The sequence below is a fragment of the Pollicipes pollicipes genome, unplaced genomic scaffold (assembly GCF_011947565.3).
Source record: "Pollicipes pollicipes isolate AB1234 unplaced genomic scaffold, Ppol_2.1 Scaffold_7231;HRSCAF=8579_pilon_pilon_pilon, whole genome shotgun sequence".
NCBI lineage: Eukaryota > Metazoa > Arthropoda > Thecostraca > Pollicipedomorpha > Pollicipedidae > Pollicipes > Pollicipes pollicipes.
The window spans coordinates 16,491,395-16,518,008 of NW_023597034.1; the positions used below are offsets into that span (position 1 = coordinate 16,491,395).

Genomic DNA, 26,614 nt, shown 5'->3' on the forward strand with positions numbered 1-26,614 from the left:
GCCACACCGGGCGGCGGGCTTCTGAACAAGCGCCGTGAAATAATGCCTCCGCAAGTCTTTCAAAACGGGTTCGTACCGTTGAAAAGAAGACTTGGGAGTACCTTTCACAAGTAAAATATTGAGGATGTCTTCTAAACAATTAAAGGCATTGCCAGCACGGAAAGACGGATTTTATGTGTCCTTGTCTAGTTCCATCGCCAAATTCCGTCAGCGATCACAGTGTTGAGTGCTAATCCGTTCCTACCATAAATATGCAATCACCCTGGTGAAACATGCTGCCGGACTTTCTTCTTACCGCACGAATTGACATCTGGAAGCGTTCAAAGGTACCTCCTTCAGAAACGTGGCCGTTTTCGTCCGCTCACCAGTCACCGCCCAACCAATATCTGCAAGAGAGCCAACGACGCACAGCCCACGGAGACTCAGCCAGCACAGCCCAGCTCACCAGTCACCGCCCAACCAATATCTACAAAAGAGCCAACGACGCACAGCCCACGGAGACTCAGCCAGTACAGCCCAGCTCACCAGTCACCGCCCAACCAATATCTACAAAAGAGCCAACGACGCACAGCCCACGGAGACTCAGCCAGCACAGCCCAGCTCACCAGTCACCGCCCAACCAATATCTACAAAAGAGCCAACGACGCACAGCCCACGGAGACTCAGCCAGTACAGCCCAGCTCACCAGTCACCGCCCAACCAATATCTACAAAAGAGCCAACGACGCACAGCCCACGGAGACTCAGCCAGCACAGCCCAGCTCACCAGTCACCGCCCAACCAATGTCTACAAAAGAGCCAACGACGCACAGCCCACGGAGACTCAGCCAGCACAGCCCAGCTCACCAGTCACCGCCCAACCAATATCTACAAGAGCCAACGACGCACAGCCCACGGAGACTCAGCCAGCACAGCCCAGCCCACCAGTCACCGCCCAACCAATGTCTACAAAAGAGCCAACTTGTTCCAAGCTTGAGAGCTCTCGTGGTCAACGCTATGCTATGTAATTCTTACACGTCTCGGTTCTGAACAAAGTTCGAACCTTTCCAGACCAACATGATCACTGAGGAGGCAGCTCATCTAGCAACGCTTTTACAAGCAGCCTGTCTGACGCGCGACATTGCCATGGCCGTCTTATTTGCCACATGTTCGAACTGAGGCGGGTTAGAGTTGCTTTCCCCTTCCTGAAACAACAGACTGTAAACAGCGTATCTCTAAATTACAGCGGCCTAGCCATGCGTGTTTCACGAAGTAAGCGGGGAAAGGTATTTTGAGGAAGAGGGTATTCGCCTAAGCGTTTGGGGGAAGGTTGTAAAACATTTCCTGAAATGATGCGTGGATCAGTGGTTATGTTTTGCTTTACACTAACTGAAATGCGCATGGTTTATCAGTTAAGTTTGTGGGATATCGAGAAGCTTCCTGCAAACGAGATGCAATGCCAGCTTTATCATGGACACTACTCTTGTGAATACATAAACATATACTCGATTGTACTCGGCACCACACGGCGTCGGTCGTACTCAGTACCACAGGCATCATCCGCACTCGGCACCACAGACATCGTCCATATTCGGCACCACAGGCATCGTTCGTACCCGGCACCACAGGTATCGGCCGTACTCGGCACCACGGGCATCGTCCGTACACGGCACCACAGGTATCGTCCATATTCGGCCCCACAGGCATCGGCCGTACTCGGCACCACAGGTATCGGCCGTACCCGGCCCCACAGGTATCGTCCATATTCGGCACGACAGGCATCGCCGTACTCGGCACGACAGGCATCGTCCGTACTCGGCACCACAGGTATCGGTCGTACTAGGCTCCACAGACATCGTCCGTACCCGGCACCACACGGCGTCGGTCGTACTCGGCAACACACGGCGGCGGCTGTACTCGGAACAACAGGCATCGGCCGTACTCGGCACCACAGGTATCGGCCGTACTAGGCTCCACAGGTATCGTCCATATTCGGCACCAAAGGCATCGCCGTACTCGGCACCACAGGCATCGTCCGTACTCGGCACCACAGGTATCGGCCGTACTAGGCTCCACAGACATCGTCCGTACCCGGCACCACACGGTGGCGGCCGTACTCGGCACCACAGGCATCGGCCGTGCTCGGCTTTACAGGCATCAGCCGTGCTCGCCACCGCCCCCAGTTTCAGATCCAGCATCGGCCCTGACGGCCACCGCCGTCCCGCCAGCCGAACCGTCACACATGGCCAAACCGCTGTCACGATCACCACGTGAGACCAGCACCACACACGGCGCATTTGGTGTCCGTCTCGTCAGCCGTATCCAGCGTGAGGCCGCGCCCGCCTTACGTGACGACGGCCGGCTGCGGCTGGCCGGCCGGGCCGGCGGAGCGGGCCGCCGCCCGCCTCTGACGCCGCGCCGCCTGCTGGCGCACCACCAGGCGGAAGCGGGCACGAATCTGCGCGATGCAGGCGCCCAGGTCGCCGCCCGCTGCCAGCGCCTCCTGCAGGTCTGTCAGGTCGCCGATCGACGGCTTGGTCTTCATCACTGCAACGACCGCCCGTGGTCAAACACTGCAGCCAGGTGGGAGAAAGCCACCAGCCAAGGGTCACGAGTCGCGAGTCGGAAGAACCCCGATAAGGATTCAGCAGATCCACGGGGCACGAGGGTCCCGAGCCACGACTCGGAGGAGCTACGGCCCACACACAGGCTGCCCACTTAAAGGCGGTGAGTCGCATCGTCCACCACGAGCATATAAGTTAATGAATCTTCTAGTAACCCCTCATACATGCAAAACATCACAACTGAACTGTAAACAGCTTGACTTATTCTTTCCTTTACTATGATAACACCATTGCTAACACATTAAAAAAATATTCACACACTCAAGCCGAAACCAAAACGCGTTCATGTGCACGCCAAGACGACCCCATCTCGCTGGCCGTGGCGGCAGGGGGACCCGGGCCCTCCTTCCACTCACGCTTCAGCTGGTGGTCGTCAGATGAGTACTGAATGTGGAACGGCCTCTCCGGGTCGGCGTCGTCGACACGGGTGAGCGTGATGACGCGCACCGCTACGCCCTCAGTGGAGGAGCTGGACTTGCGTACCTGACCGGTTAAAAGGGCGGTGGGCGTCCGCCCGCACTGTAGAGGGACTGGCCAGGCACGACCGGGCCGCCCGACAGACGCACATGTACGGACACCGGAGAGTGCAATATACACCGACGCAGCCCACTGTAGGCGACCTGACGAGACACCAGATAGAGCCCCGGGAAAACAGCAGACATCGTGACAGGCAACCATACAGTGCCGTAATATTTCCAGTACCCTGCGAAGAATGATCTGCGTGTAACCTTTAGTCCTAACACGTAAAAGTCTGGGCAAAATGATCCGCGGCAACGGCGAACGTCTGCACCGAGTCCACCGACTGTGGGAAATACGCCCAATGCAGAGTCCTCGCAGAGGGGATGTGTTGCAGCGTTTACCCACCTCAATGCCCATATAAGTCCTGAGCATGGTGGCGGCCTTGCGGTAATTCGTCGTCTTCTTCTCCAGCTCCAGAAGCGCAGAGGACAATGCTGTCCAGCAAACGGAAAGTTGGCTCAACAGTCATTACAACTCTGCTACACTAGCAAAGAGCTTAAGCACACATCCAGACTTACTGGAATATGACAAAACCCGTATCTATGATGGAGCTGTATGAGCACACACAACACGCTTCCCCAGGATGCTGCATCGCGTCCCAACTCACTGCATGCTAGGACAGCCTTCGACCGTACAGCTCTGATGCGATGAGCGTCCATCCACGCTGCTAAGATGCCGTCGGGGCCCACTGACACCCTCCTCCCCGCGCCCAGAGAGATCGAGGCCCGCTCACACCCCCCTCCCCGCGCCCGGAGACGTCGGGCGTGTGGCTCGCGTGAGACTGCCGATCGAACCGGATGGCGGCCGTCGCCGCCGCGCGGCACGATGGCTGACCTCGCTGCATCTGGTCGAACCGGTCGGCGGCCAGGTCGCGCCGGTCCTCGGCATCGGCCAGCTCCTGTTCGGTGCGCCGCCGTTCCTTGCGCGCGCGCCGCGCCTCTGCCTCCGCCTGCACCAGGCGGCGCCGGCGCGCCTGCGCGGCCACTGTCTCGGCCACGGCCGCCTCGAGTGCCGCCTGCGACGCCTGCAGCCGCGCCTGCACGCCCTCCAGCAGCTCCACTGGGGCACGGCGCAAGGAGAGTTCAGCACAAAATCTCACGAATCTTTGACTTGGGACTTGTGAGTGGGAAGATGAAGTGTGACTGATATAACTGCATATGGTGGGTACACCCTGTACACTTCAGAATGCACCATTACTTGTGTTGGCATGCATCTTGCTACATCATCTTGTGCTAAATAAATCTATGAATTTGGTGATGACATGTGCACCCTGTAAGTGCTGCCATGAGACAGGACAAGGAGCAGTCCCCATCACAGGAAGACCTGGAGCTGGAACATGTGAAGGTAGTAGCAAGGCAGGACATCTATGGAGGCAGGTTAGGTAGCCAATGAGGTGTTGAGTAACCATACAAATAGGACATCCAAATGTGACTATATTGAATCCCATAAGTGAGACAAACTTATTGTATGCCATGTGCTATCAAACAAGTGTACTTGTGATGCCTGAAGGATATCACAAAAACCCTTCCACTTTTCCTGTGTTGTGTGTTGGTTTCTCTCCATACACCGACCACAAAGGACTGTACTGTGCAGGGACTTCTTGCAAAAATTCAACACCCTTCTTGCATAATATCATATCTCTGATCCATACCACATATACCAGAAGTTGTACCTTAAAATGGTGGCCCTTCATTAGTTCAGCTTGTATGGTACATGAAAATGACTTCAACAGGACAAGGGTTCAACTCCCTGATGAGGTTTACAATTCCAGTGCCTCATTTACCTGCAAATTACTCCACAGTAAAGTCCTCCGCAAACTGAGCAAGGACACAAAATAACAGAAGCTTTATTGAGCTCCTGGTTGTAGATCCAAACCTCTCCTTCATGGTTGTATGAAAATAAGATCTCCTGGTCTCACTCCACATTATACAAATAATGGCAGACTGACATAAGCATCACCACTCAAAACTTAGCAGACTGCACCAGTGTGCAAGTGGCTCTTTTTCAGAAACAGTCACATGGTGTTGACCATATTGGAGACATGCTGCATAATACACCAATGGGGCACACAATAAGTCTGTATGTCTTGACTTTGGAAATTAAGTACTAGCACAGCAGTTATCTGAGAGGGTGGTTACCTATTTGGTTATGAAGCTAAATGTTCTAAACCCAAACAAATATTTGGCTTGCTTTCGCTTCCATGTTTCTTTTTATACAAAGCCATCCAAACAAGACACCTTGTTTTAAGCAAATAAATATTATGCTTTGCTCAGCTCCTGAACTCTCAAATGGAAATGCAAATATTAGCAATACCCAGTCTGCACAACCCATGCGCTACACTAGACAATTCATGAACATCAAAGTGCTAAACACCTTGCTCGCAGACACCAAACTCTGGCCAGGCCAACCTGTGCTTAAGTTTCAAATGATTGCTGTGTGAAAACCACTTAAGCAACTGCACATGAGAGTGACTGGGACCTCCAGCTGCTCCAGGCAGCACTTTTTCAGTTTCTGTGCAGCAAAAACCAGTAGCAGAGTGAAGCATGAAAAAATGTCACATGTTTTAAAAAATCAGACAATACATGGTGCTTTAGTAGCTACCAGGTGTGTAATCATTCATACCATTTCCCTGCCGAATCTTGGCCAGGTCATTCTTTAGCTTCAGACGATCCATCATGCCACTGAACGTTTCGGGGCAAGTATAGCTTGCAAGTTGCCCGATGTCCGTAAGAACATTAACTACGCTTGATTCCAATTGATACTTTTGAGCACAAAGAACGACCAAACTTAATTTCTGAGCATTTACCGGCAATCAAAAACAGACATGCTTGCGATGATGGTGCCTGGCTACTCCTCAACGCATTTCCCTATAAACCAATACACTACGGAACCGCGGCGCACGCCCAACACAACCAACAATGGCGCACTGAAATTCAAACCTGCTGCTAGTGAAGCGGGTGGTAACACTCTTATTCAACTTTAACTCATACAGCAAGCTATCATGACGTCATTTACAACAAGCTAAACCATTGGTCACTTTCCGTTTTCCCAGCGCATATTGGAAGGTTTTTAACTGGCGCATAGTGTGCGCCATTTCAACGCATTGTTTTTATTCCAAGTTGGCACCGTCTTGCGAAATGGTGAGATTGGCGCTGCAAGTTGCGGGTGAACCGGTTTTCGCGAATTTTAAGAACTGTGCAATTTCGTAACAGTGACTATTATCTGCAAGAGGGCGCTTTCTAGCATATGGTGATAAATTGTGCCGAAATTGTAAGCACTGTGAAGTGTGATGTGATTCTGGGCGGGAGGCGAGCTTTGCTGTGTGAGCCGTGTGTTGTGAGACGATTGGGAAGGTAATTAGTGCCCACATCAGAGTCTTGTTTAAGAGTTAAGTGGCAATTCTGGAAACATTGGAGTTGTCATTTGCTATTTTAGGCAAACACTGAGCATCATTAGGACCACCTCCATACACAGTATCTGAAATTTGGTTTAGGCTCTTGGAGGAGAAAACAAAAATATTAATTTGTGATTGTTTTTGTTAGACTGTGTTGAAACTTCTTAATTTGTTTCTGTCTAAAATGTTGTGACAAGAGCTCGTCTTGTCAGGGGCAGCTGGGGAAATGTGTACCACAACAAATTTTGGGGCAGTATGGTTCACATATTCCAGTTTGAAATTCTGACCAGTCTAGGCCCAGGACATATTCAACATCATAATTGGGGAGGCAGGTGCCTGCCCAATAACTGACCATGCCCCCTTCATTTGCGTCATTTTGCCTGTGTGTACTTGGTGGAAATGATGTTGAAATGCATGAATTATTTTAGGAAACTAGATAGCCTGTTTGCCAAATGGCATGGGTGAGCTGTTCATGTAAGGTTGTGCATTGGGATAAAACGGCTGTAAGTATACATGCTAAAGCAATTGGGGTATTTTCATGGTCTCTGAAAGGTTTTGTTATAAATTAAGAGTGGCAAAGGTCACCATTCCCCCCTCACCCTCACCCTCAGTCACTGGGTTGCCTCCCCAGTTCCCTTCATAGCCAAGTTTGCCTCCCCAGCAAAATGTGTAAAATATGATGTGAGGCCAGCCTGCCCCCTCGCCACTTAAAAAAATTCTATGCCTATGGGCTGGAGACAGTTTGTGTAGTATCTTATAGACTCCTAGTGATATGAAAGTTGTTTGGGTTACCCAAAGTCACCACATTCACTGTGGTTGACAAAACCATGTGTTACAGTTTGACTGATATAAGTTTTTGAGACATGGGATGGGTAGTTTCTGAGGACAGAAACTGTTTCAGGATGAAGCACGATGCGATGCCTGTCATGTACCAGTTGGTGATGTAAAACGCCAGCTGGTTCCGAATTCATTAATGGCACCGATCGTAGCAGCCACGTTCCGTGAAATTTTTAAAGGTCAGGGTAGGTCACTAACCCAAAATTACCCACGTCAAGGTTTCGTTTTGAGGAGCATACCGCCTAGCGAAATCCCTGACAATTATTTGAGGGGCAAAATAGGAGCGATCTGATAGATTCTGGCCATCTTGACTTTCTTAGAGTCAAACAAGGCCACTAGCCTTAAAGGACCAATCTGGATGTTTTACCACGAACGGGTATCTTGGCTCATAACGGCTGCATGAGGACGACATGAGACACGTTGGACACCAATCTGGATTTTGGCGACACAAATAAGTTCACGCACAGGCGAACCCACCCTGTGAATTTTGTTGCTTAAGTGTTCTTAGTTTTCGAGATCTCACGGGGTCAAACTACCCCCCCCCCCCCACCCCCTCCACCCCAGCGAAGGATATTTAACCGGTCGTCCGGGCGCGAGACACTCTGTGCGCTGCGTTCGGAATTCTCCGACGCGACAAATGTGCTGAAGTTTCGACGCGCGACGGACGACGAGCCGAAATTTTTGTCACGCGGACTCACACGGGGCCTTGTGTTAAGCGTTCGGTGCATTGATGCCTGCCGCTCCGGGTCCATAGGACATTATAATACACCATGTGCTTTCCCCAGTTGGGCTCAGTGGACCTCGGGACAGATCACTAACGCGTGCCATCAGTTTCTGAACGCAGTATGGATTGCCAGTCCGGATCTCTGCTGTCCATGTCCACCATGCAAACTTGCAGCTTTCAAACTGATCATCGTATTGAGCTGGGGCCTTGTAGCGCCAGGCGCCGACCGGGGAGAGTGTACAGACCGGCCCACACACAGACTGGCCTGCAATAGTTTGGCGGTGGGGTTGAGTGTCCCTCTTGGTCCGGCTTGGGGCCCACACGGACGCGGGACTTATCTTGCTCCTCTGTTTATCGGAGACGCCAAACATGCTTAATAATTGTGGTATACATTGATTGGCTTTTACTTTTTTCATTGGTTGTGAACCCGTCTTATGATCTCAACCGCAGACAAGGCGTGGCGTGACCGCCGCCCGCCGCTGCTGGTCCGTGGTTGACTAACGCCTCAACCACCGCTGCTGGTCCGTGGTTGACTAACGCCTCAACCGCCCCTGCTGGTCCGTGGTTGACTAACGCCTGGACCACCGCTGCTGGTCCGTGGTTGACTAACGCCTCAACCACCGCTGCTGGTCCGTGGTTGACTAACGCCTCGACCACCGCTGCTGGTCCGTGGTTGACTAACGCCTCACAGCTGCATCTTTATCCGCAGCGTATGATTACTTTTAGCATTTTAGAAAAACAATGACAGCGTGAATAAGATAAGTGTACACTTTTAACCATGCCTTGACCGTTTTGAAAACCATAAAAAATGAAGCACTCCTCGATGTCCGTATTGGGACATCCCCAATGAGACCTGAAACTGGAACATTTCCTTTAGGTCTGGGAAGTGACATCCACATGTTCTGCAGTGCCTCCGCTTTAACCCATGCCAACTCTTAAACCCACCCAACCAACTCTCAAACCTATTGAGTTTCAGTTGCAGGGAATATACTGACCTTTATAGAAGATCATGACCCTATTTTGTGCATCACTTTCAGTCTATCTCTTTTCATACAGTGTAAGTCTCAACGAATTTCGGGCTACATTTTATGCAAGGCGAGAGTTTTCATGGTGTACGGCCGAGCGGTCTTATGACCTGACCTGACCGGACCCGTCCTGACCTGACCTGCCTGAGGTTGGGTGCTGCGCAGCGATGTGCTGGTTGTGCATCGGATCCCGGGCTTCATGAGGCTATTTCTGTGCACCGCCCGGAGGATGATGTTCACCACCAGGGTTTCCAGTAGTGAGGGCTTTGTTGCTGACATACCGAGTAAGCAATCCTGCCATTCGACCGGACGAGCAGCGCTGTTCATGCTGAAAATGATGGTCATCCAGTTCCAGACGAATACCAATATTTTTCAGGGTCGGAATTCAAGAGCTATCCCATTGAACACTATTTGCAAGCCCAACCTGTCACAATAACAATGGCTGGTGTGGACCAGCTGAAGAAGAATGTAGATCAATATTATGACGAAATGAAATATGATCAGATTGCTGAACAGTTGGAGCCATACAAGGTAACGTGTGTAGTAACGATGATCACGCATATTCCGAATAGCGGGGTCTGTGCCAACCAGGCATGTTTTAGTGGAAGCACGAAACGACAGTGAATGTGTTGGCTTATTGGCACGTATGATTAAACAGTCAAATGTTTGATATTGCATCACATTTCCCAGGTTTCAGTTCATGCGTTGCCAACTTCTGGTATGGTGTGCGTCGTGCATTTTTGCTTGATGTTTGCTAAAATACAGACTTGTGACCCTGTGGATTAAAGTACAGGCGTGTGCTCCCTTGTGGTGAAATGTTTATACCATAAGAGCGCTCGGAAACAACCCACACCTATGACTACAACAGGTATAGTCTGTCGGCGTGGCCGTAAATCGGGATGAATTACGAGCGGCGGAGACGTAACACTATCACTACTGCTGCTGCTACTGCTGCTGCTGCTGCTGCTGGGCTCGATGGGTCCCCACCTCAGTGGCCCGTGGGTAGGGCAGGGATACCCCGCGCGACTTGTCATGCATGATAGGGGATTCCCGCTTCTTAGACCCGGGACGGCGTCCGTGTAGTTTGAAGGCCACGGCTGGACCGACGCTCGGCAGCATCGGCAGCAGGGTGACCACGGCTGGACCGACGCTCGGCGGCATCGGCAGCAGGGTGACCACGGCTGGACCGACGCTCGGCAGCATCGGCAGCAGGGTGAACTGTGACGGCGCCGTGACCGGCTCCTGCAGGGCGGCGACGACATCGGACTACTGTGGCGACTGGCGCGGGCCAACTACGAGCGCCAGAAGACGCTGGGCTCGGACGCTGCCCAGCTCCGGCTGCTGCAGGACACGCTGGCCACCGTGCAGCGAGCGCTGGCGCTGGACGCCACTGACCCCAACTGCCACAAGTGGATGGCCATCTATCTGAACGCCATCACCAAGCTGCAGGGCTCCAAGGCACAAATTGACGCAGCCACCACCATCAGGGAGCACATGCTGGTGAGCGAGACCCTAACTCTGCCCACACGCTGTCTGGGTGGGCAGGGCCCTGACAGCAGGTCACCGCCTGGTCACATTGTGGCATAATGCAGAGGAATGCATGCCAGGTACGTGAGACATATTTTAGCCACATTGCCAATACCTCATTATGTGTTTATCAAATTTTGGTATGTGTGGAACGATGACGTAAATCACGGCTTTCTAGAGCACTTTATGAATACAACCGCCTGGTGACTGACATGAGCGGTCGTGCCCCGCGCCTGTCCGTGCTGGCTGCCCCGGGTCGCCGCTGCTCGTGTCTCCGTCACCGCCTCCCCTCCCCTCCCACCATCAGCAGTGCTGTACCTGGCCGCCGCCCCTGCCTGTGTCGCCGCTCCCCTCCCACCATCAGGAGTGTGTACCTGGCCGCCGCCCCTGCACGCGCCACCATTCCACTCACACCATCTGGGGGCTGTTTCCGTCACCAGAAGGCGTGCGAGTACGGTCCGGACGACGCCACGAACTGGCACCTGATCGCCATGTGGGAGTACAGCGTGGCCGACATATCGTGGGTGATGCGCAAACTGGCCACGGTGGTGTACGGCGAGCCGCCCAGGGCCACCTTCCAGCAGGCGCTCGACAACTTCCTGAAGGCGGATCAGCTGTCGGACGGTTTCAGGTGCGAGACGGTGTAGGTGGCGCCGCTCAGGTGAGCTCCGCATCAGCGCCGGCTCTCGGGCTTAGCGTACCTGGGTGAAAGGGTTTGACTACGGGGCGTGTACCTTGCCGATGACCATTATCACGATTTTTGCTTGAAGTTTCAAGTGCATCGTCTTCAGAAGCTCAACATCCGTGTTGTGTGTTGTACCCGGATGCTAGTTGTGGAGTACTGCACCGACGCCACATGAGCAGACTACCTACTGAACTGCATCAGCTTGCAGTGATTGAACGGCATCTGCTTGCAGTGGAGCTCATCTCTTCATTGACATGGGTCGCTAGTGACGTTCTTAATGTTTTTACTGTTGTTTCAGACAGCTGAGTGCAGGGCGGGGTCTCGCCTGGCCAATCAAGAGGTACGTTTTGCTGTCCTTATTTGTTTTATCGTGATGCTCTGCCCAGTCCTATTTCTTTTTCTGCGCCGTTACCCAAGAGCAGATAGCCAGGAGCGCCCTTCCTTCTATCCAAGCGACGCATAGAACCTTACTTAACATCAGAAAACATAAAATCAAGTCGCTGCGCTCCCAGCTAGCAAGACCAAACAAAAGTAAATAAGTAGGCGAAGAGGCGGTGCAGACCCGGCAGGAATCGTGTTATGCGGTTGGCAAGGATACATCATACATGATAAGGCTTGAAGTAATCATAGCCGAAGTCAGCTAATGACAGCCCGCTAGAACCACCCAATAAACTGCTACCACTCATTCACAGTGTTTTTGCTATTGCACGTTTCAATGCAAATATTCAGTGCGCAATACAACGTTACCTCGCTCTTTTGCTCTAACACTGAATTCCCAGGAAGTGTTTTTGATTTCCTGAGCAATTTTGAAGCGATCCTGGCGCGGTTTGTATGCCATTACATTTGTTCCTCATACCATTCTGATTCAACATCGTTGTTCGTGAACTGCTTTGAAGACGCGTCTTATCTAAAACTCCGCATAAGAATGTTTAGGTCGCTCTTCCGGCGAGCCTGCGCTGGGTTGATCTTGGTCGTCTGGACGCAATGAAGTGTTTCTTTTTCAGTCGCAATCTCATGATGATCGGCAAGTGTTACCAAAAACTGAAAGACAAGGAAAACGCAATAAAGTACCTGAAGATGGTTCGAGCCCTTGAAGCGAAGACCGCGGACGATGAAGAGGTACGTGACCAAACCATGAAGGAGCTCATGGTTAGGTACGGCTTAGGTCGCTGGTGACCACTTTTTCCGTCATTTCACAACTACTGACGATCGTGACTGATCGTTCCAAACAAATCTACAACAGGGAATACGTTTGGAATTGCTACCGTGCTTGTATAGTCCAATTTTGGACATTTTCCCCAGGATTTTTTTTTTGCAGCAAATCAAAGCGGCTGAATTGAAGCACAAGTGTTTGTCGACAGAGTTTGTTGTGACTGACTTTTACCTCTTCTCATGATGATCAAGGCCCCTCCTGGTTGCAGTCGAAGGAAGAAGCCATTAGCATGTTGAAGCAGATGGGTATAACCGACTGAAGATTCGGATGCAGAGCGACGAAATCTGCAAGTGCCACAGCTTCACATGTCCGATGGCAGTAAAGCCGGAGCTGCATATCAGGATAGTAAACTGGACTGATCCGTCCAGTCCGGACAATATCATTTTGGCCGTATTCTGGTGGCGTGGGCGTGAGCGTGTGAGTGTGAGTGTGAGGAACCGTTGGACAGTGACATTAGTAATGAATACCTCGTGGGGGGCCTCATGCGGATACAACGCTTTAAGCTGTACTCTTAATCCACCGCATATTCATCGCGCTTTGGGGACGTGGGGAAATTTATGCGAGTGAAGCGCTTTAAGCTGCGCTCTTAATCCACCACATATTCATTGTGCCGTGGGGACGTGGGGAACTTTATGCGGGTGAAGCGCTTTAAGCTGCGCTCTTAATCCACCACATATTCGTTGTGCTTTGGGGACGTGGGGAACTATGCGGGTGAAACGCTTTAAGCTGCGCTCTTAATCCACTACATATTCATTGTGCTTTGGGGACGTGGGGAACTATGCGGGTGAAACGCTTTAAGCTGTACTCTATCCACTACATATTCATCGTGACTTGGGGACGTGGGGAACTATGCGGGTGAAACGCTTTAAGCTGCGCTCTTAATCCACTACATATTCATTGTGCTTTGGGGACGTGGGGAACTATGCGGGTGAAACGCTTTAAGCTGTACTCTATCCACTACATATTCATTGTGCTTTGGGGACGTGGGGAACTATGCGGGTGAAACGCTTTAAGCTGTACTCTATCCACTACATATTCATCGTGACTTGGGGACGTGGGGAGCTTCACGCCGGGCTGTTGCATCACGGACAGGATAGCGTGGAACAGGGCCGATCGCTTACACTCTTCACGTATATCGTGTGAAACCATCACTGCCTAAGTGGTACGATCCCGACTTATGCTGCAATTTTTAGATGACCCTGTTTTCGACATTTTTATAACAGACGCCCGATCAGTCATTGTTCGTAGGGTCGGAGTTGCGCTGCGTACAGCTAGCTGTTGTACACAATGGCGATGGTTGGGTTTTCTTTGAGCCGATCCATTATCAGACGAAGCGCTTCAACTGATCACCGAGCGGTCTGTGTCCAACAGTGATCATGTTATCGGTTGGTGATCGTAACTTTGTAGCTCGTTTTTGCAAGACAAGGATAGGCTTTCCAATCCACAGCGTAACCATTAGCGTGTAATCTGGGGCGTTCTGACTCGTCTGTGGCTTGGGGACTGCATTGTTTTGTTGTGTATGGTTGTGAGTAGACGTATTTTTGTGATCTCCGCATGTCTACACAAAGGCCGTTCCCGCTTTATGTCCGCAAAATTCAATACAGCTTATGAATCCCATCTAAACTTTGCTGAAGTTAACCGCACAGTCCGGGTGAAATGCAGCAGCATGCAGGAGTTTTCATTGAGCTCTACGGACAACTGTTCGAGCCGAGCGTAGCTATTTCGAGATCTGGGGTTTTGGCGGCTTTTAAACACCAGATCGATTTGGTGGTTGGGTTTCACGCAAAGGTGGTGTAACGAAACTCGTGTTTCGTCGACGGGTCGAGCATATCGCATGCAACTATCCTGATCGGTTCGGTAATCAAGGCTATCAGCGCTGTGCCGAAATAGATTGCTACTCCCGGTTCCCATGTCACCAACCAGCCAAGTTTTTTCTATCCTGATTTCTGTGTTTTTGATGTTTTTGTAGAGTGGATCGATCCGCGCATTCTGATGTTTACTTTGGTATTTTTGTGGAACGGATCGAATCGCCACCCCTCGAGGCCACGCCCCGGATCTGGGATTCCGCGATTGCCCTGGCGGTGAATTTAAGAGATTTATGGTCATTGTTATGCAACGGGCCGTTCACTGTGTCCGGGAAATAAAGTTGACAATTTGCATTTGCATGGGGTCCGTTGTCAGTTCTGCGCCGCGAGCCGGGTTTTGCCCGGACTCGAACCTGCCAATTTCCTCACCTCTATCTCTCGGACCATCGACGTGCGGACATGTGTATTGGGTGGAGCGGCGCGCCCGCCGTCTGCTACAGACTGGCGATAACCAGATAAAGGCTCGCAGCGCGCCGCTCGGTCGGCCGGACTCTGAGCGGGTGTGACGGCGGGGAGGGGCGCACCGAGGCCGTTGGTTGGTCGGCCGCACCGAGACGGGCCGCCTGATACGCCAGTGCTGACGGCCTTGACGGCGGCCGAGGCCGACGGTGCGCTCGTGTTTGGGGCGGCGACGATAACCCAAGCTGTGCTTAGCTGTAGCCGGGCGGCGGTCACGCGAAGTGGTCCCGTCGTGAGCCGATCCCGTCGTCACCGGCTGGTAGCGTTCCAAACCGCTGCCCTCCCCCTGCCATCATGTGGGACCTTGTGACGGCCGGCAAGGTGGCACTGACCCTGATAGTAGGGCTGGTGTCAGTAGTGGCGGGCCGCGCGCTCAGCTGCCGCCGGCGCCGCTACCGCTTCAGCAGCGCCGACCTGAGCGACGCCGACCTCGAGCCAGCCTCGCTGCGCGGCAGCGAGGACCGGCTGGCCCAGGGCCTGCGCATTCCCACCGTCTCAACGTCCCGGGACGACCCGCCGCCGCGTGAGCAGCTGCTTCGCTACCACCAGCACCTCCGCGACAGTAAGTGGCCCAGGGAATCACCGACACCGCGACAGTAAGTGGCACGGGTCACCACCAACACCTCGGAGACAGTAAGTGGCCTGGGGTACCACCAGCCAGAGGCGCAGCCGGAGCCTTGGCAAAGGGGGGGGGGGGCGGCACAAGGTTGACAAAGGGCCTACTGGCAGTAAGAGGCCCCCCCCATAAGAAATCGCCGGATATGACCCTTTTGCTATTGAGGACACGTTTTTCTCAGATATATGCATATATATATATATATATATATATATATATATATATATATATTACACATTTTTGTCTTTCATAGTTGGAATAGTTTTTCTGGAATATTTTCCGGAATATTTTTATTCATACCGGAATATTTTTGAACTGGAAGATTTTTCTACAGACGCTACCGCGAGATCAGTTCTGCCTAAGTTTATAGTGAATTAACTGACGAAATCATGCGTTAATGATTGCATGAAATAAATCGCTGGCGCTCTTCCTTTTACAGTGGCTCACTGGACTTTTTAAACCAACAGAACTCAGAAACTTTGTCAGCATTTTTTGTCTGGGTAGTACAGAGATAGCAAGAATTACGCGAATGTAAAGTGAAAAGCAAAATGGGTCAACAATTTGCATTAAGATGGCAAAATCATCTTGACCTGGAAATCTTTAACATTCAGTCAGAATTGACCTGACCCTCTGACCACTATTTGAGGGTCTGTCTTCGCGGGTCAGGGCCCCCGAATAAGACTCCGACCAGCCCTTTATGCGCTTAGACTCTCCAATCACGCCCTTGATCGTCGAACTCGGTGGGCCCTACAGGCTCTTCGGATCTCCACGGACACCGCCTCTGTCCGACTCAGGGCCCCTTGACATCACGGGGCCCCTTAGGCGCTGTGGAGCGCCGAGCCATGTAAATAGCTGGTTCCGGCTTTGCCCCTGCTTGAGAAATGGGCCCTTAGGCCCATGCGGCCCCCGAGCCGACTGTGCGTTACTGGTGGCGTCTGGCCGAAATATAGGTCCTTATCGCCTCAGTGGGCCCCTGATCAGCGCGCAGGGCCCTCTGACTGGCATTGAAGTGCCCAGCCCTGAGGGCCGGGACCTGTAAATGAGACCTTCAGCTGTCTTCTGGCCCTTAATCGTAGGTTCCCAGGGCCCTTTGAGTTCCTTTGGGTTTTGGGAACCTGAGAGGAGGGGGGGGGGGGGGGGGGGCACACGTCTCCTGTGCCCCCTCTGCCTACGCTACTGCCACCAGCACCTCGAGGGCAGCAAGTGGCCGGGGTACCACCAGCACCTCGGAGACAGTAAGCGGCCTGGAGGACTACCAGCATCTCGAGGTCAAAAAGCGGTTGAAGTACCACCAGCACCTCGGGGACGGTAAGCGGCCCGGGGTACCACCAGCACCTCGGGGGCAGTAAGCGGTCCGGAGTACTACCAGCACCTCAAGGGCAGTTGGTGACCCGGGATACTACCAACACCTCGTGGTGAGTAAGTGGTCTGTTGTACCATCAGCACGGCTGAGTCGTGTGCGGAGCCTCTGCCGGCGCGTCAGCACCCGGTTGGGTGCGGCGGGGCATAGGGACTCAACGGAACATTGGGGCTCAACGCGGGTTCAAATATTGCAGTTATTATTGAATGTCTCAAAGCAGGATGAAATGTTTTTCTTTTTCATACCGGTGCTGGATTTAAACTCCGCCCGTAAACTTTCTTTAATGATGCATCGGCATACATCCGTTTGGTTGGTCCGCTTCAAGCAATGCCTCTGCCGAGCTTCCGCCGTTTGAGCGGGCCGTTCCCCTGTGACAGACTGACGACTCCACCACAGGCTTTCCGACGGTGTTCAGCTCGCACGCGGTGACGGTCGAGGTGGTAAACGAGCTGAGCCTGCTGCTGACGGTGGCCGGCAGCGAGCCCCAGCTGTCGCCCTACCTCCTGCTCTCGCACATGGACGTGGTGCCGGTCGTCGAAGAGCACTGGAGCTGGCCGCCGTTCGACGGCCTCGTCCAGGACGGCTACATCATCGGCCGCGGCGCTATCGACGTCAAGCAGACGACGCACGCCATCCTGGAGAGCCTGGAGCGGCGGCTGCTGGCCGGCGACCTGCCGCGCCGCCCGCTGATCGTGGCGCTCGGGCACGACGAGGAGGTGTCGGGGCGGGAGGGCGCCGCGCGAATTGGCCACCTGTTGGAGCAGCGCGGCGCGCGCCCGCTCTTCGTGCTCGACGAGGGCATCACGCTGATGCAGGGCTTCTTTCCGGGAGTGCGCCAGCCACTGGCCGTGGTCGGCGTGAGCGAGAAGGGCTACCTGGCGCTGGAGGTGACGGCGCGCGGCCAGGCCGGCCACTCGAGTATCCCGCCGGTTCCAACGGCTGTCGGCCGGCTGGCGCGCGCCGTCAACCGGCTGCACGCCGACCCGCAGCCGGTGCTGTTCGGGCGCGGGCCCGAGATGGAGCTGCTGCGCGTCATGGGGCCCGTGGCGTCGCCGCCGTTCCGGCTCGTCTACGCCAATCTGTGGCTGTTTGGCGCCGTGCTGAAGCGCGCCTTCCTGAAGAACCCAGCCTTGCGCGCCAGCGTGCAGACCACCACCGCCGTCACCGTGCTCAAGGGTGGGTACAAGGAGAACGTGGTGCCGGCGCACGCCAGCGCTATCATAAACCACCGCATCTCGCCGCTGCAGGACCGCGACGACGTGATGGCGTGCGACCGCAATGCCATCTCAGACCCGGAGATGGAGTTTGAAGTTCTGCACCACTCGCCGGCGTCGCCCATCTCGCCGTACGGGGAGGATGACGCGCCGTTCGGCCTGCTAGCCGGCACTGTGCGGCAGCTTTACGGCGATGATGTTCTGACGGCGCCGGCCGTCATGGTGGCCAACACGGACACGCGCCACTACCTCCACCTCACCGACAACGTGTACCGTTTCAACCCCATCGTGCTGCGGCCGGATCAGCTCGGCATGTTCCACGGCAACGACGAGAGGATCTCCGTTGAGAACTACCACAACTGCATCCGATTCTATTATAGGCTGATGAAGAATATGGAGAGCGATGCCGTGGTAGCTCAAATGCCTTAGATCACGGTGATGGACACGCCCGCACAGTGAAGGGGGCCGCAGGATCCAGGGGACGAGATAGACCTCGAAATGTACGCGCGAGTCTGGCTCAGCAGGTGGGGCGGCGGGGTACCGGTCTGGCTCGGCAGGTCGGGCGGCAGGGTACCGGCCTGGCTCGACAGGTCGGGCGGCAGGGTACCGGTCTGGCTCGGCAGGTCGGGCGGCAGGGTGCCGGCCTGGCTCGGCAGGTCGGGCGGCAGGGTACCGGCCTGGCTCGACAGGTCGGGCGGCAGGGTACCGGCCTGGCTCGACAGGTCGGGCGGCAGGGTACCGGTCTGGCTCGGCAGGTCGGGCGGTAGGGTACCGGTCTGGCTCGACAGGTCGGGCGGCAGGGTACCGGCCTGGCTCGGCAGGTCGGGCGGTAGGGTACCGGTCTGGCCAGCGGTCAGTGCCCGGTCAGGGCATCGTCTGCAGCCACCGGTATGGTCTGCAGGGCACGCTGATCAAGACCGGCAGCTGACTATTTGGTACTGGTATTTGACATTGAGTCCATAGCAGTATCTGATCAGTAACCCTATTCACCTGATGTGTTGAATCAGTAACACGGTGTAAAGACCATGTGGTGTGACACTTATCGATCGGCACTAAGTCTGTGCCGCTGGAGTTATATTGGGGACATCATGCTTAAATGCGTTAACCATTTGAGTGTGCTGCAGTGTGGACTGACGCCTGTCCTTGGATAACAGAACACAACATTGTGATTCAGCGGCCTCAAGAAGCGATAAGCGAATGCGGGTTAACGTGCTGTATGTTGTGCATTATATTTTGGTGCTAACTGCTGGTAACTTCACTTTCGCATATTCATAGCAAGTCGCCCTCAAACTACTGGGACTCGAGAATCCTGTCACGCGTCCAAAAGCAGCTCAAATTAATTGTGGTGTCGCACCTTTGGGAATCGCTACTGTCCAGCTGCTCATTACAGGTTTAAGCTAGGGAGAAACCGATACAGTGCAGCAAAACAGGCCACAAGCTGTCTTTTGGTGATTTGATGCATTGGGCTTGCCATGGAATACCTACGCTGGGCGCATTGATGATGTCTTTCCTGATTCCATCCCAAATGGTAGAGTTGTATGCGCCTGTCGACAATACATGGAGCTCCTGAATTATGTGCTACTTGAATCAGATGTCATTGGTGACTTGCCAACAAGAGTTTCTGCGGCAGAACATTGACGCAGGACCAAGCACCATACGTGGATATGTAAAGCTTTATTTAGCCACCAGCGCTGCACCGTCTCCGCAATATAAAGTGTGGGTCTGGCCGGCGAGGCCGGTTTTCACCTTGAGGTCGAGACCTCCGACCGAGACCCGAGCCCCGCGGCGCGGCCGACCGACTTGAGCGAGCGCCGCCCTCTGGCCGACGCCGGACACCGTTTGTACAGGCGGGGAGGAAAGGGGCGGCGCGGAAAACGCCGGGGGCGACCCCGGCCCGCGGGCATGACTAGAGCATTTGGCAAACGACGGCTGTGCTGTCTCCGGTATCACAGGGGCACGAGACGTGCGGCCTTCATCGGGGGGTAGCCGCCCCGCACAACGCACGTCGCCGCACGTGCACTGCTGCCGCCTGTCGTCGTCACCAAGCCCAGAAGTTCCCGGGTATCAGCACTCCCGCGCGTCCACCATCCATTGACCCATTCGTAGCGAATGCCTCACCGGCGAAAATCGTGCTCAAGTGTTCACTGGCCCGCTAGATGGCAGTAAACGCGGCCCGACCGCTGCCGTATTGCACCAGCGCGCGCCGCAGTGCGCCGTCTCTGCCGGGTCTCAGACGGGCGTCACGGTGATGGTCTCCATGTCGCTGATGGACTTGATGCGGCGGTGCTGCCTCTCGACACGCGACTCACTGCTGGTCGTCACCACGGACTGCGGCCGCTCCAGCGGCGGTGGCGGCGGGGGCGCCGCGCGCGCCGCCGACGCCCGCGGCGTCTCGTACACCGGCTCCCTCTGCTGCAGCTCCTGGCGCGTCTTCAGGCCGAATGCCCGGCTCAGCGACCCCTGCCGGATGGTGTCGGGTCAGGACGCCGGCCGGGTCCGGTGTCGGGGCGCTGGGTTAGGGTAGACCTGAGTGTTGACAGTACGGTCAGAGCGGGGAAGAGCGCTGAGTACAGGCAGCGACGGCCGGCACTATATCGGTCACAGCCAGTACGCGTTAGCTGAGTCGGAGATCGACAGTTGTACAGGAAAATATCTGCGTGGGGAAGAACGCTGAGGAATATCTTTGGGCGACGTGTTGTCAGTGATGGGGTTGGGTGGGTAGACAGGTCACGTAAAAAATAGGCCATGCAGTATGACGGCTGTTTATGGAAGCTGGTTTCAGGTCTAAGCGTAGACAACGTATCAGAACACGTTCCTTTGTCTGGGAGCTCTTTCGTAGTCTCCAGACCAGAGAGTGGACTGTTTACAGAGTATTCCCGATTGTTTCTTTTAACCTTTCGAACGCGGTACGCGCAGCGCCGCCACCGCGGACAAAGTCAGGAAGCTGTGCTTATACACATACACACACACACACACACACACACACACACACACACACACACACACACACACACACACACACACACACACACACACACACCACACACACACACACACACACACACCACACACACACACACACACACACACACACACACACACACACACACACACACACACACACACACACACACACACACACACACACACACACACACACACACACACACACACACACACACACACACACACACACACACACACACACACACACACACACACACACACACACACACACACACACACACACACACACACACACACACACACACACACACACACACACACACACACACACACACACACACACACACACACACACACACACATATATATATATATATATATATATATATATATATATATATATATCACGTTCGTATTTTATGTAGGAAAACTTGAGGGCCGTCACTGCAATCTTACCGCTTTCTCACCATTACAAAGGAAGTCATAGGCAAAGACGTCGCCAACGTTTCTTGTTCCCGTCTGAGTACTGAACATGTGTGACCTAGTCCACCCCAATGAGAAACATCACGCTTAAGTCTTGTACAGTGACTGCTTCCCAATGGCCCGCTTCTCATGGATTAATTTACTTATTGTGTGATACGCAACAGAATGATGTTACATATCCCATAATGGCTATTTCTCCCTCGATAAGCTCATTGCATCAGGTACGCAGACATTTCAGTTCCTGATATCAAAGGGTTTTAAACAATATCTATGGGGAAAATGAACGGACAGCTTTGATAAATTTCTAGTTATAAAACTTATGGCTTAGAATATTTTTCCTCGCCTAAAAACACCCTGCAGAGCCTCAAATTTGGCCTACCAAAGCGATTCACCGAACAGCCAAGACAATTTGCGTGAATGTTACCATAAAAAAATGGGCGAATGAACAAGACTTGTCTTCGCAGGATAACATGAGTGACTTTGCAATGATACGGAAATAAATTGCTACATTTCGGATCGAGGGTCCGAAAAGAGACTGCTCTTTAAGAACTCGCGCTGTTCCATTGAAATCGCACTGCCTGTTTTTTTACCGTTCTACGCAAGGCCCCAGGTTCTTTGTCCGTCGTGCACATGACACAAAAGGTAGCGTGACATATCTAAAATGGAACTAACTGTACATCCACGACACGTGTGTTCAATTTCCTCCCAGAACTATTCATGACATAAGCATACATGCCATCGGCATTACACGCACGAAAACATCACAGGGTGTGTTGGAGAGTTGTAAGACAAAAGCGCTGCGTGAGCTTGGGGGGTGTTGTGACGACGTTGGAGAAGGATCCATTCCGCTATGCATGCATTTAGAGCACGTTAGAAGCGACGCTGCTTCGCCTACTTAACAGAGTAGCCAGGGATGAGTGAACAGAGCGTAAGACAGCCACCATGTATGACAGGAGTAGAGCTAATTACCTGCGAACTGCACCATGCGGTGGGCTTTAAAAACGGTAGAACGCATCAGTAAGGGTCTCAAAAACATGTGCACGGGTACTGAGACGGGGGGAACAGTGGCGTGTTTAGAGGCAATTTAGAATAACCAGTCCTTGGCGGCTGGCGTTTCAGGCATTTTATTTTACCTGCGCTTTCATTTTAGTAAAAGGGTCGATGACATAAACCAAAGGAGCATGACGTAAGTAGTTCTGGCCTTTTGACGTCCTCTAGATACGCCACTGCGGTGCGAATGCCAACATATGAACACTAGTCCTGCGACAAACGAATATTAGCAAATAAGCCAGGTATGGCTGGAATCTGCTTCAACTAAAATTAAACTCAATGCTACATGAATTCCACTGTAACCAGCCCGTAATACTCGCGCTGCCCCGCCATAAACTGGGCCAGGGTCACCTCTCACACGGCTGAGACGATCAAACGATTCTAAAAGGACAGCGTCGACACTACACAGGAAACACTACAAGTTTATGGAAGTGCAAACCTTCTTGTGCATGAACTGGAGTTGCATGTTCTGTCAGACCGTCGCGAAAGAGACAGAAGGTGAGTTCATTGGAGGGCATACCACTGTTAGATTATTTCATGGCAGAGAGGAGGCGCAACGTCATGACCCCCTCATCCTCGTTAGCAAACGTTGAACATACGATATCACATATATCACAGATAGCCAGCCACTCCTGAAGTGCCTCTTTACCTATCATGCACCAGTTTACTTGCAAGGTTGTCATCGGGAGGGGGGGGGGGGGAGGAGTTATCAAACAGCGGACACGGTGGATCTGATAACACTTGCCTCTACACACTCAGTGATTACTTCTCAGACAAGCCTGATCTGATTTCTACCGTCCCACTCGAGTTCCGCATCCCTGGCGAGGGCATGGCACACAGTCCCTCCCATTCGGGTCCCGCATCCCTGGCGAGAATATGGCACACCGTCCCTCCCATTCGGGTCCCGCATCCCTGGCGAGGGTCTGGCACACAGTCCCTCCCATTCGGGTCCCGCATCCCTGGCGAGGGTGTGGCACACAGTCCCTTCCATTTGGGTCCCTCATCCCTGGCGAGGGTCTGGCACACAGTCCCTCCCATTCGAGTCCCTCATCCCTGGCGAGGGTCTGGCACACAGTCCCTCCCATTCGGGTCCCGCATCCCTGGCGAGTCTCTGGCACGCAATCATCTGACCATGAGTCATATTCTGTAGTAGTTTCGAGACCCCCCGACTCCGCGGCTGACGTCATGCTCCCCTGCCCTTGTGCCCGTCAGCAGTCGGCCGCCGCGTCAGCCGCGTCAGCCGCGTCGGCCGCGTCGGCAGCCCTCACCCGGAGACTGGAGCCGCGCTTGTCCTTGTCGGAGCTGCGCTGCAGACCGCTGGCGTACGAGCGCGAGAACGGTCGGCCCAGGGTGGCGGCGGCCGGCCGGTCGGCGCGTCGGCGCTCCTGCTCCCAGCGCGCGTACCGCGCCTCCTCGTCCAGCAGCACCCTGCGACGGCCGCGCCCCGGTCAGCGCCGGTCAGCGCGCTGACGACGGTGCCAGCTCACCAGCAACCCGCCAGCCGAGCCAGAACAACAGCCGACCAGCGCACTCGCGAACGGGTGACAGGGGCTCACTATCAGCTAGCCATCACCATCAGTCACCGCGAATGAAGGTCAACATCTGCCACAGCGCCAGGGTTTTGAATCGGGTGCGAAAAGATCCCCATTACCTCTGTCACTCGATGGGGCACAGCGTCTTATGGTCATTCAACATCTCAGTTTACGGCGCATTCAAGTGATCGAATCATTAACGATGCTATACGCCATTTCGACTACTATGAGAGAAACCAAAAACCTGTTGTACAAGAATCCTAAGCCGTGCATATCACGCTGGCGAGATCTTCACTCTGAAGACGGGTCCTCAGATGCTGGCCGGTGTTATCAAACCACACGCTCTACTCTGAAGGCGGATCCTCAGATGCTGGCCGGTGTTATCAAACCACACGCTCTACTCTGAAGGCGGATCCTCAGATGCTGGCCGGTGTTATCAAGCTACACGCTCTACTCTGAAGGCGGATCCTCAGATGCTGGCCGGTGTTATCAAGCTACACGCTCTACTCTGAAGGCGGATCCTCAGATGCTGGCCGGTGTTATCAAACTACACGCTCTGTTAAGTTGCAGTTAGACGTGCTCACTTGCAGCATACCTACATCTATTCAATAACGCTTTGAGTAATGATCAGGCTTAGAGTCACGCAGGAGAAAACAAGGACTGTTTCGTACCTGGCAATAAAGACCTAGACCTAATTATTAGCAGCCGGATGTCGGCCGGCTAGTGGTGAGGCCCGTCTCTAGTGGAGTGTTGTGAGCCCAGACTAGCCGAGCCAAGCCGAGCCGAGCCAAGCCGGGCCTAGCTTAGCCGAGCCGAGCCCAAGCGGGCCGAGCCCAGCCCAAACCAGCCGAGCCGAGCCGGGCCGAGCCGAGCCGAGCCGAGCCCAGGCGGGCCGAGCCCAGCCCAAACCAGCCGAGCCGAGCCGAGCCGGGCCGAGCCGAGCCGAGCCCAGGCGGGCCGAGCCCCGCCCAGATCAGCCGAGCCGAGCCGGGCCGAGCCGCTCACCTGGCCGGCCGCACCAGCTTGTCCAGCTCCGCCGCCAGATGCCGGCGGATCATGCTCTTGGACTGGGGCACGCCCAGCGCCGTGGCCATGGTGTCCGCCGTGAAGGAGAGCTCGAGCGTCACCAGTGCCCCATGCACACCCGAGTCTGGCGCACACCAGAGCAGCCGGTCACTAATGGCACGGCGGCGATCGCGGCAGCACCACAGCCGCACCACCAACAGCATGTCGTCACAGCAGCCGAAACTCAGCGGCTGAAGAGTCGAAACTTCGTCCATTTGAATTCCAGTCAACACGAACGAGCGGTTACATCAAACTGGTTCCTCATCACGTCCAACGTTATATCAGGTGCTCAACAAGATGGAAAAAGAGGAACCGATGTTAATTCAATTCACATTGAGCACTAATGGCTAACAAAGCATGAATTTCCTGTCCGTAACACATGCAACATATAATAAAACATGACACGAAACACGGCCTCCTTTAAGGGAAACAAGTGGGCTGGCGTCACGTTCTTCAGCTCCACTGTGCACTAACCTTTGAGATTATCAGCGTACTCTGCCAGGTCGATGGAGCGGGCCCAGTGCACGAAGCGGGCGTTGGTCCAGACCAGCACGTCGTCGCCGTTCAGCTCGCTGCGCTGGCGGCGCTCGCAGATGATCTGGCGGTCGAACTGCAGCAGCCGCAGCAGCTGGATGCCGTGCAGCATCGACACCTGGCCACGTGACATGACCAGTGATGTAACGGGTGACGTCACGGGTGACGGCGAGGGCGGCGGTGGCGGGAGAGGCCGCAGGGTTCGGCCGTGCTGGCTCCCGACGCCGCCGACGCCGCTGTAGCGCTCCACCAACAACGCGACGCAGCGTGGTATCGGGTGAGAGTCGGGGCCTGAGTTGACACAGTTCAGACGGCCGAAGAGTACCAGCGGGTCGCACCACACAGCTGTCATAATATACAGCGCATGTGAGTTAGGCCTCCGTCGTAGATTTAATTTTATCTGGTAGCCTTTCTGTACCGCTTCCACATTTTACCATTACCATCCATCATCGTTCGGTTACGGTACGAACACGTAATGCGCTCCAAACAAGCCTCGTCCACATTTGGCTCGCCGCCGCTTATCACCTCACCGCGCCGGACACAGCGTTGCCGCAGCGCCAACTCACCTGGTGGAACTTCCTGGTGACGTTCAGGTATTTCTCCATGTCTTTCTTGGTGAGGTGCGCCAGCATCCGTCCATCCATGAGGTGGGCGCTGAAGATGTCGGAGTACTGCGCCAGGCCGACGTCGGGCAACCACTCAGCCGCCACCCAGCCGTGGTTCAGCTGAGAGATGTACGGGTACTTGCAGAGGTGTGGCTGGCGCAGCTCCTCGATGGCCAGCCGAAGCTTCTTCTTGTGCATCGGCTGCAGGATACCAAGACCCCGCTCCAGGTCCACGTCCGTCAGCTCCAGCATCACCTGGTGGACGGACGGAGAACTAATAGACACGCTCCCGGTCCACGTCCGTCATCTCCAGCATCACCTGGCGGACGGACGGGGAG

The 26,614-nt window shown here is 54.2% G+C and overlaps 4 protein-coding genes across 14 annotated transcripts in view; 2 read left to right on the forward strand and 2 right to left on the reverse strand.

The window, feature by feature from the left end:
• Nucleotides 1-1,488: 1,488 nt before the first annotated feature.
• LOC119110368 (uncharacterized) lies at nt 1,489-4,146 on the reverse strand. The gene is made up of 4 exons (XM_037234163.1): nt 3,956-4,146; nt 3,467-3,555; nt 2,959-3,085; nt 1,489-2,525 (listed from the first exon to the last, which is right to left on the reverse strand). Exons 1-4 carry the CDS (start codon nt 3,963-3,965, stop codon nt 2,323-2,325), a joined length of 429 nt encoding a protein of 142 aa, XP_037090058.1. The 5' UTR covers nt 3,966-4,146; the 3' UTR covers nt 1,489-2,322.
• A 2,104-nt stretch (nt 4,147-6,250) lies between these two features.
• LOC119110579 (regulator of microtubule dynamics protein 1) lies at nt 6,251-14,685 on the forward strand. Of its 4 annotated transcripts, none has more exons than XM_037234456.1 (7): nt 6,251-6,261; nt 9,478-9,632; nt 10,350-10,601; nt 11,069-11,259; nt 11,612-11,653; nt 12,318-12,432; nt 12,735-14,685. In XM_037234456.1, exons 2-7 carry the CDS (start codon nt 9,540-9,542, stop codon nt 12,783-12,785), a joined length of 744 nt encoding a protein of 247 aa, XP_037090351.1. In that variant the 5' UTR covers nt 6,251-6,261; nt 9,478-9,539; the 3' UTR covers nt 12,786-14,685. The 4 variants fall into 4 exon arrangements, with proteins under 4 accessions (XP_037090351.1, XP_037090350.1, XP_037090353.1 ...); XM_037234455.1 differs by lacking the exon at nt 6,251-6,261 and adding an exon at nt 6,286-6,391; XM_037234458.1 differs by lacking the exon at nt 6,251-6,261 and adding an exon at nt 6,317-6,370.
• Nucleotides 14,686-14,988: 303 nt separating this feature from the next.
• On the forward strand, nt 14,989-18,663 carry LOC119109091 (N-fatty-acyl-amino acid synthase/hydrolase PM20D1). Its single transcript, XM_037232627.1, has 2 exons — nt 14,989-15,412; nt 17,223-18,663. The coding sequence occupies exons 1-2, from the start codon at nt 15,145-15,147 to the stop codon at nt 18,467-18,469; spliced, it is 1,515 nt and encodes a 504-aa protein (XP_037088522.1). The 5' UTR covers nt 14,989-15,144; the 3' UTR covers nt 18,470-18,663.
• A 1,036-nt stretch (nt 18,664-19,699) lies between these two features.
• Nucleotides 19,700-26,614, reverse strand: part of LOC119109092 (kazrin) — a 68,532-nt gene continuing 61,617 nt past the window's right edge. For 5 of the 8 annotated variants that reach the window (XM_037232635.1, XM_037232633.1, XM_037232628.1 and 2 more), the window contains 6 exons: nt 26,238-26,531; nt 25,612-25,789; nt 25,078-25,222; nt 23,809-23,968; nt 22,980-23,009; nt 19,700-20,500 (listed from right to left, as the gene is read on the reverse strand). In XM_037232635.1, coding sequence (XP_037088530.1) covers nt 20,270-20,500; nt 22,980-23,009; nt 23,809-23,968; nt 25,078-25,222; nt 25,612-25,789; nt 26,238-26,531 — 1,038 coding nt within the window. In that variant the 3' untranslated portion in view covers nt 19,700-20,269. Of the gene's footprint in view, nt 20,501-22,459; nt 22,484-22,979; nt 23,010-23,808; nt 23,969-25,077; nt 25,223-25,611; nt 25,790-26,237; nt 26,532-26,614 lie in introns of all 8 variants that reach the window. The other 3 variants (XM_037232632.1, XM_037232629.1, XM_037232630.1) reach the window with 3 other exon arrangements.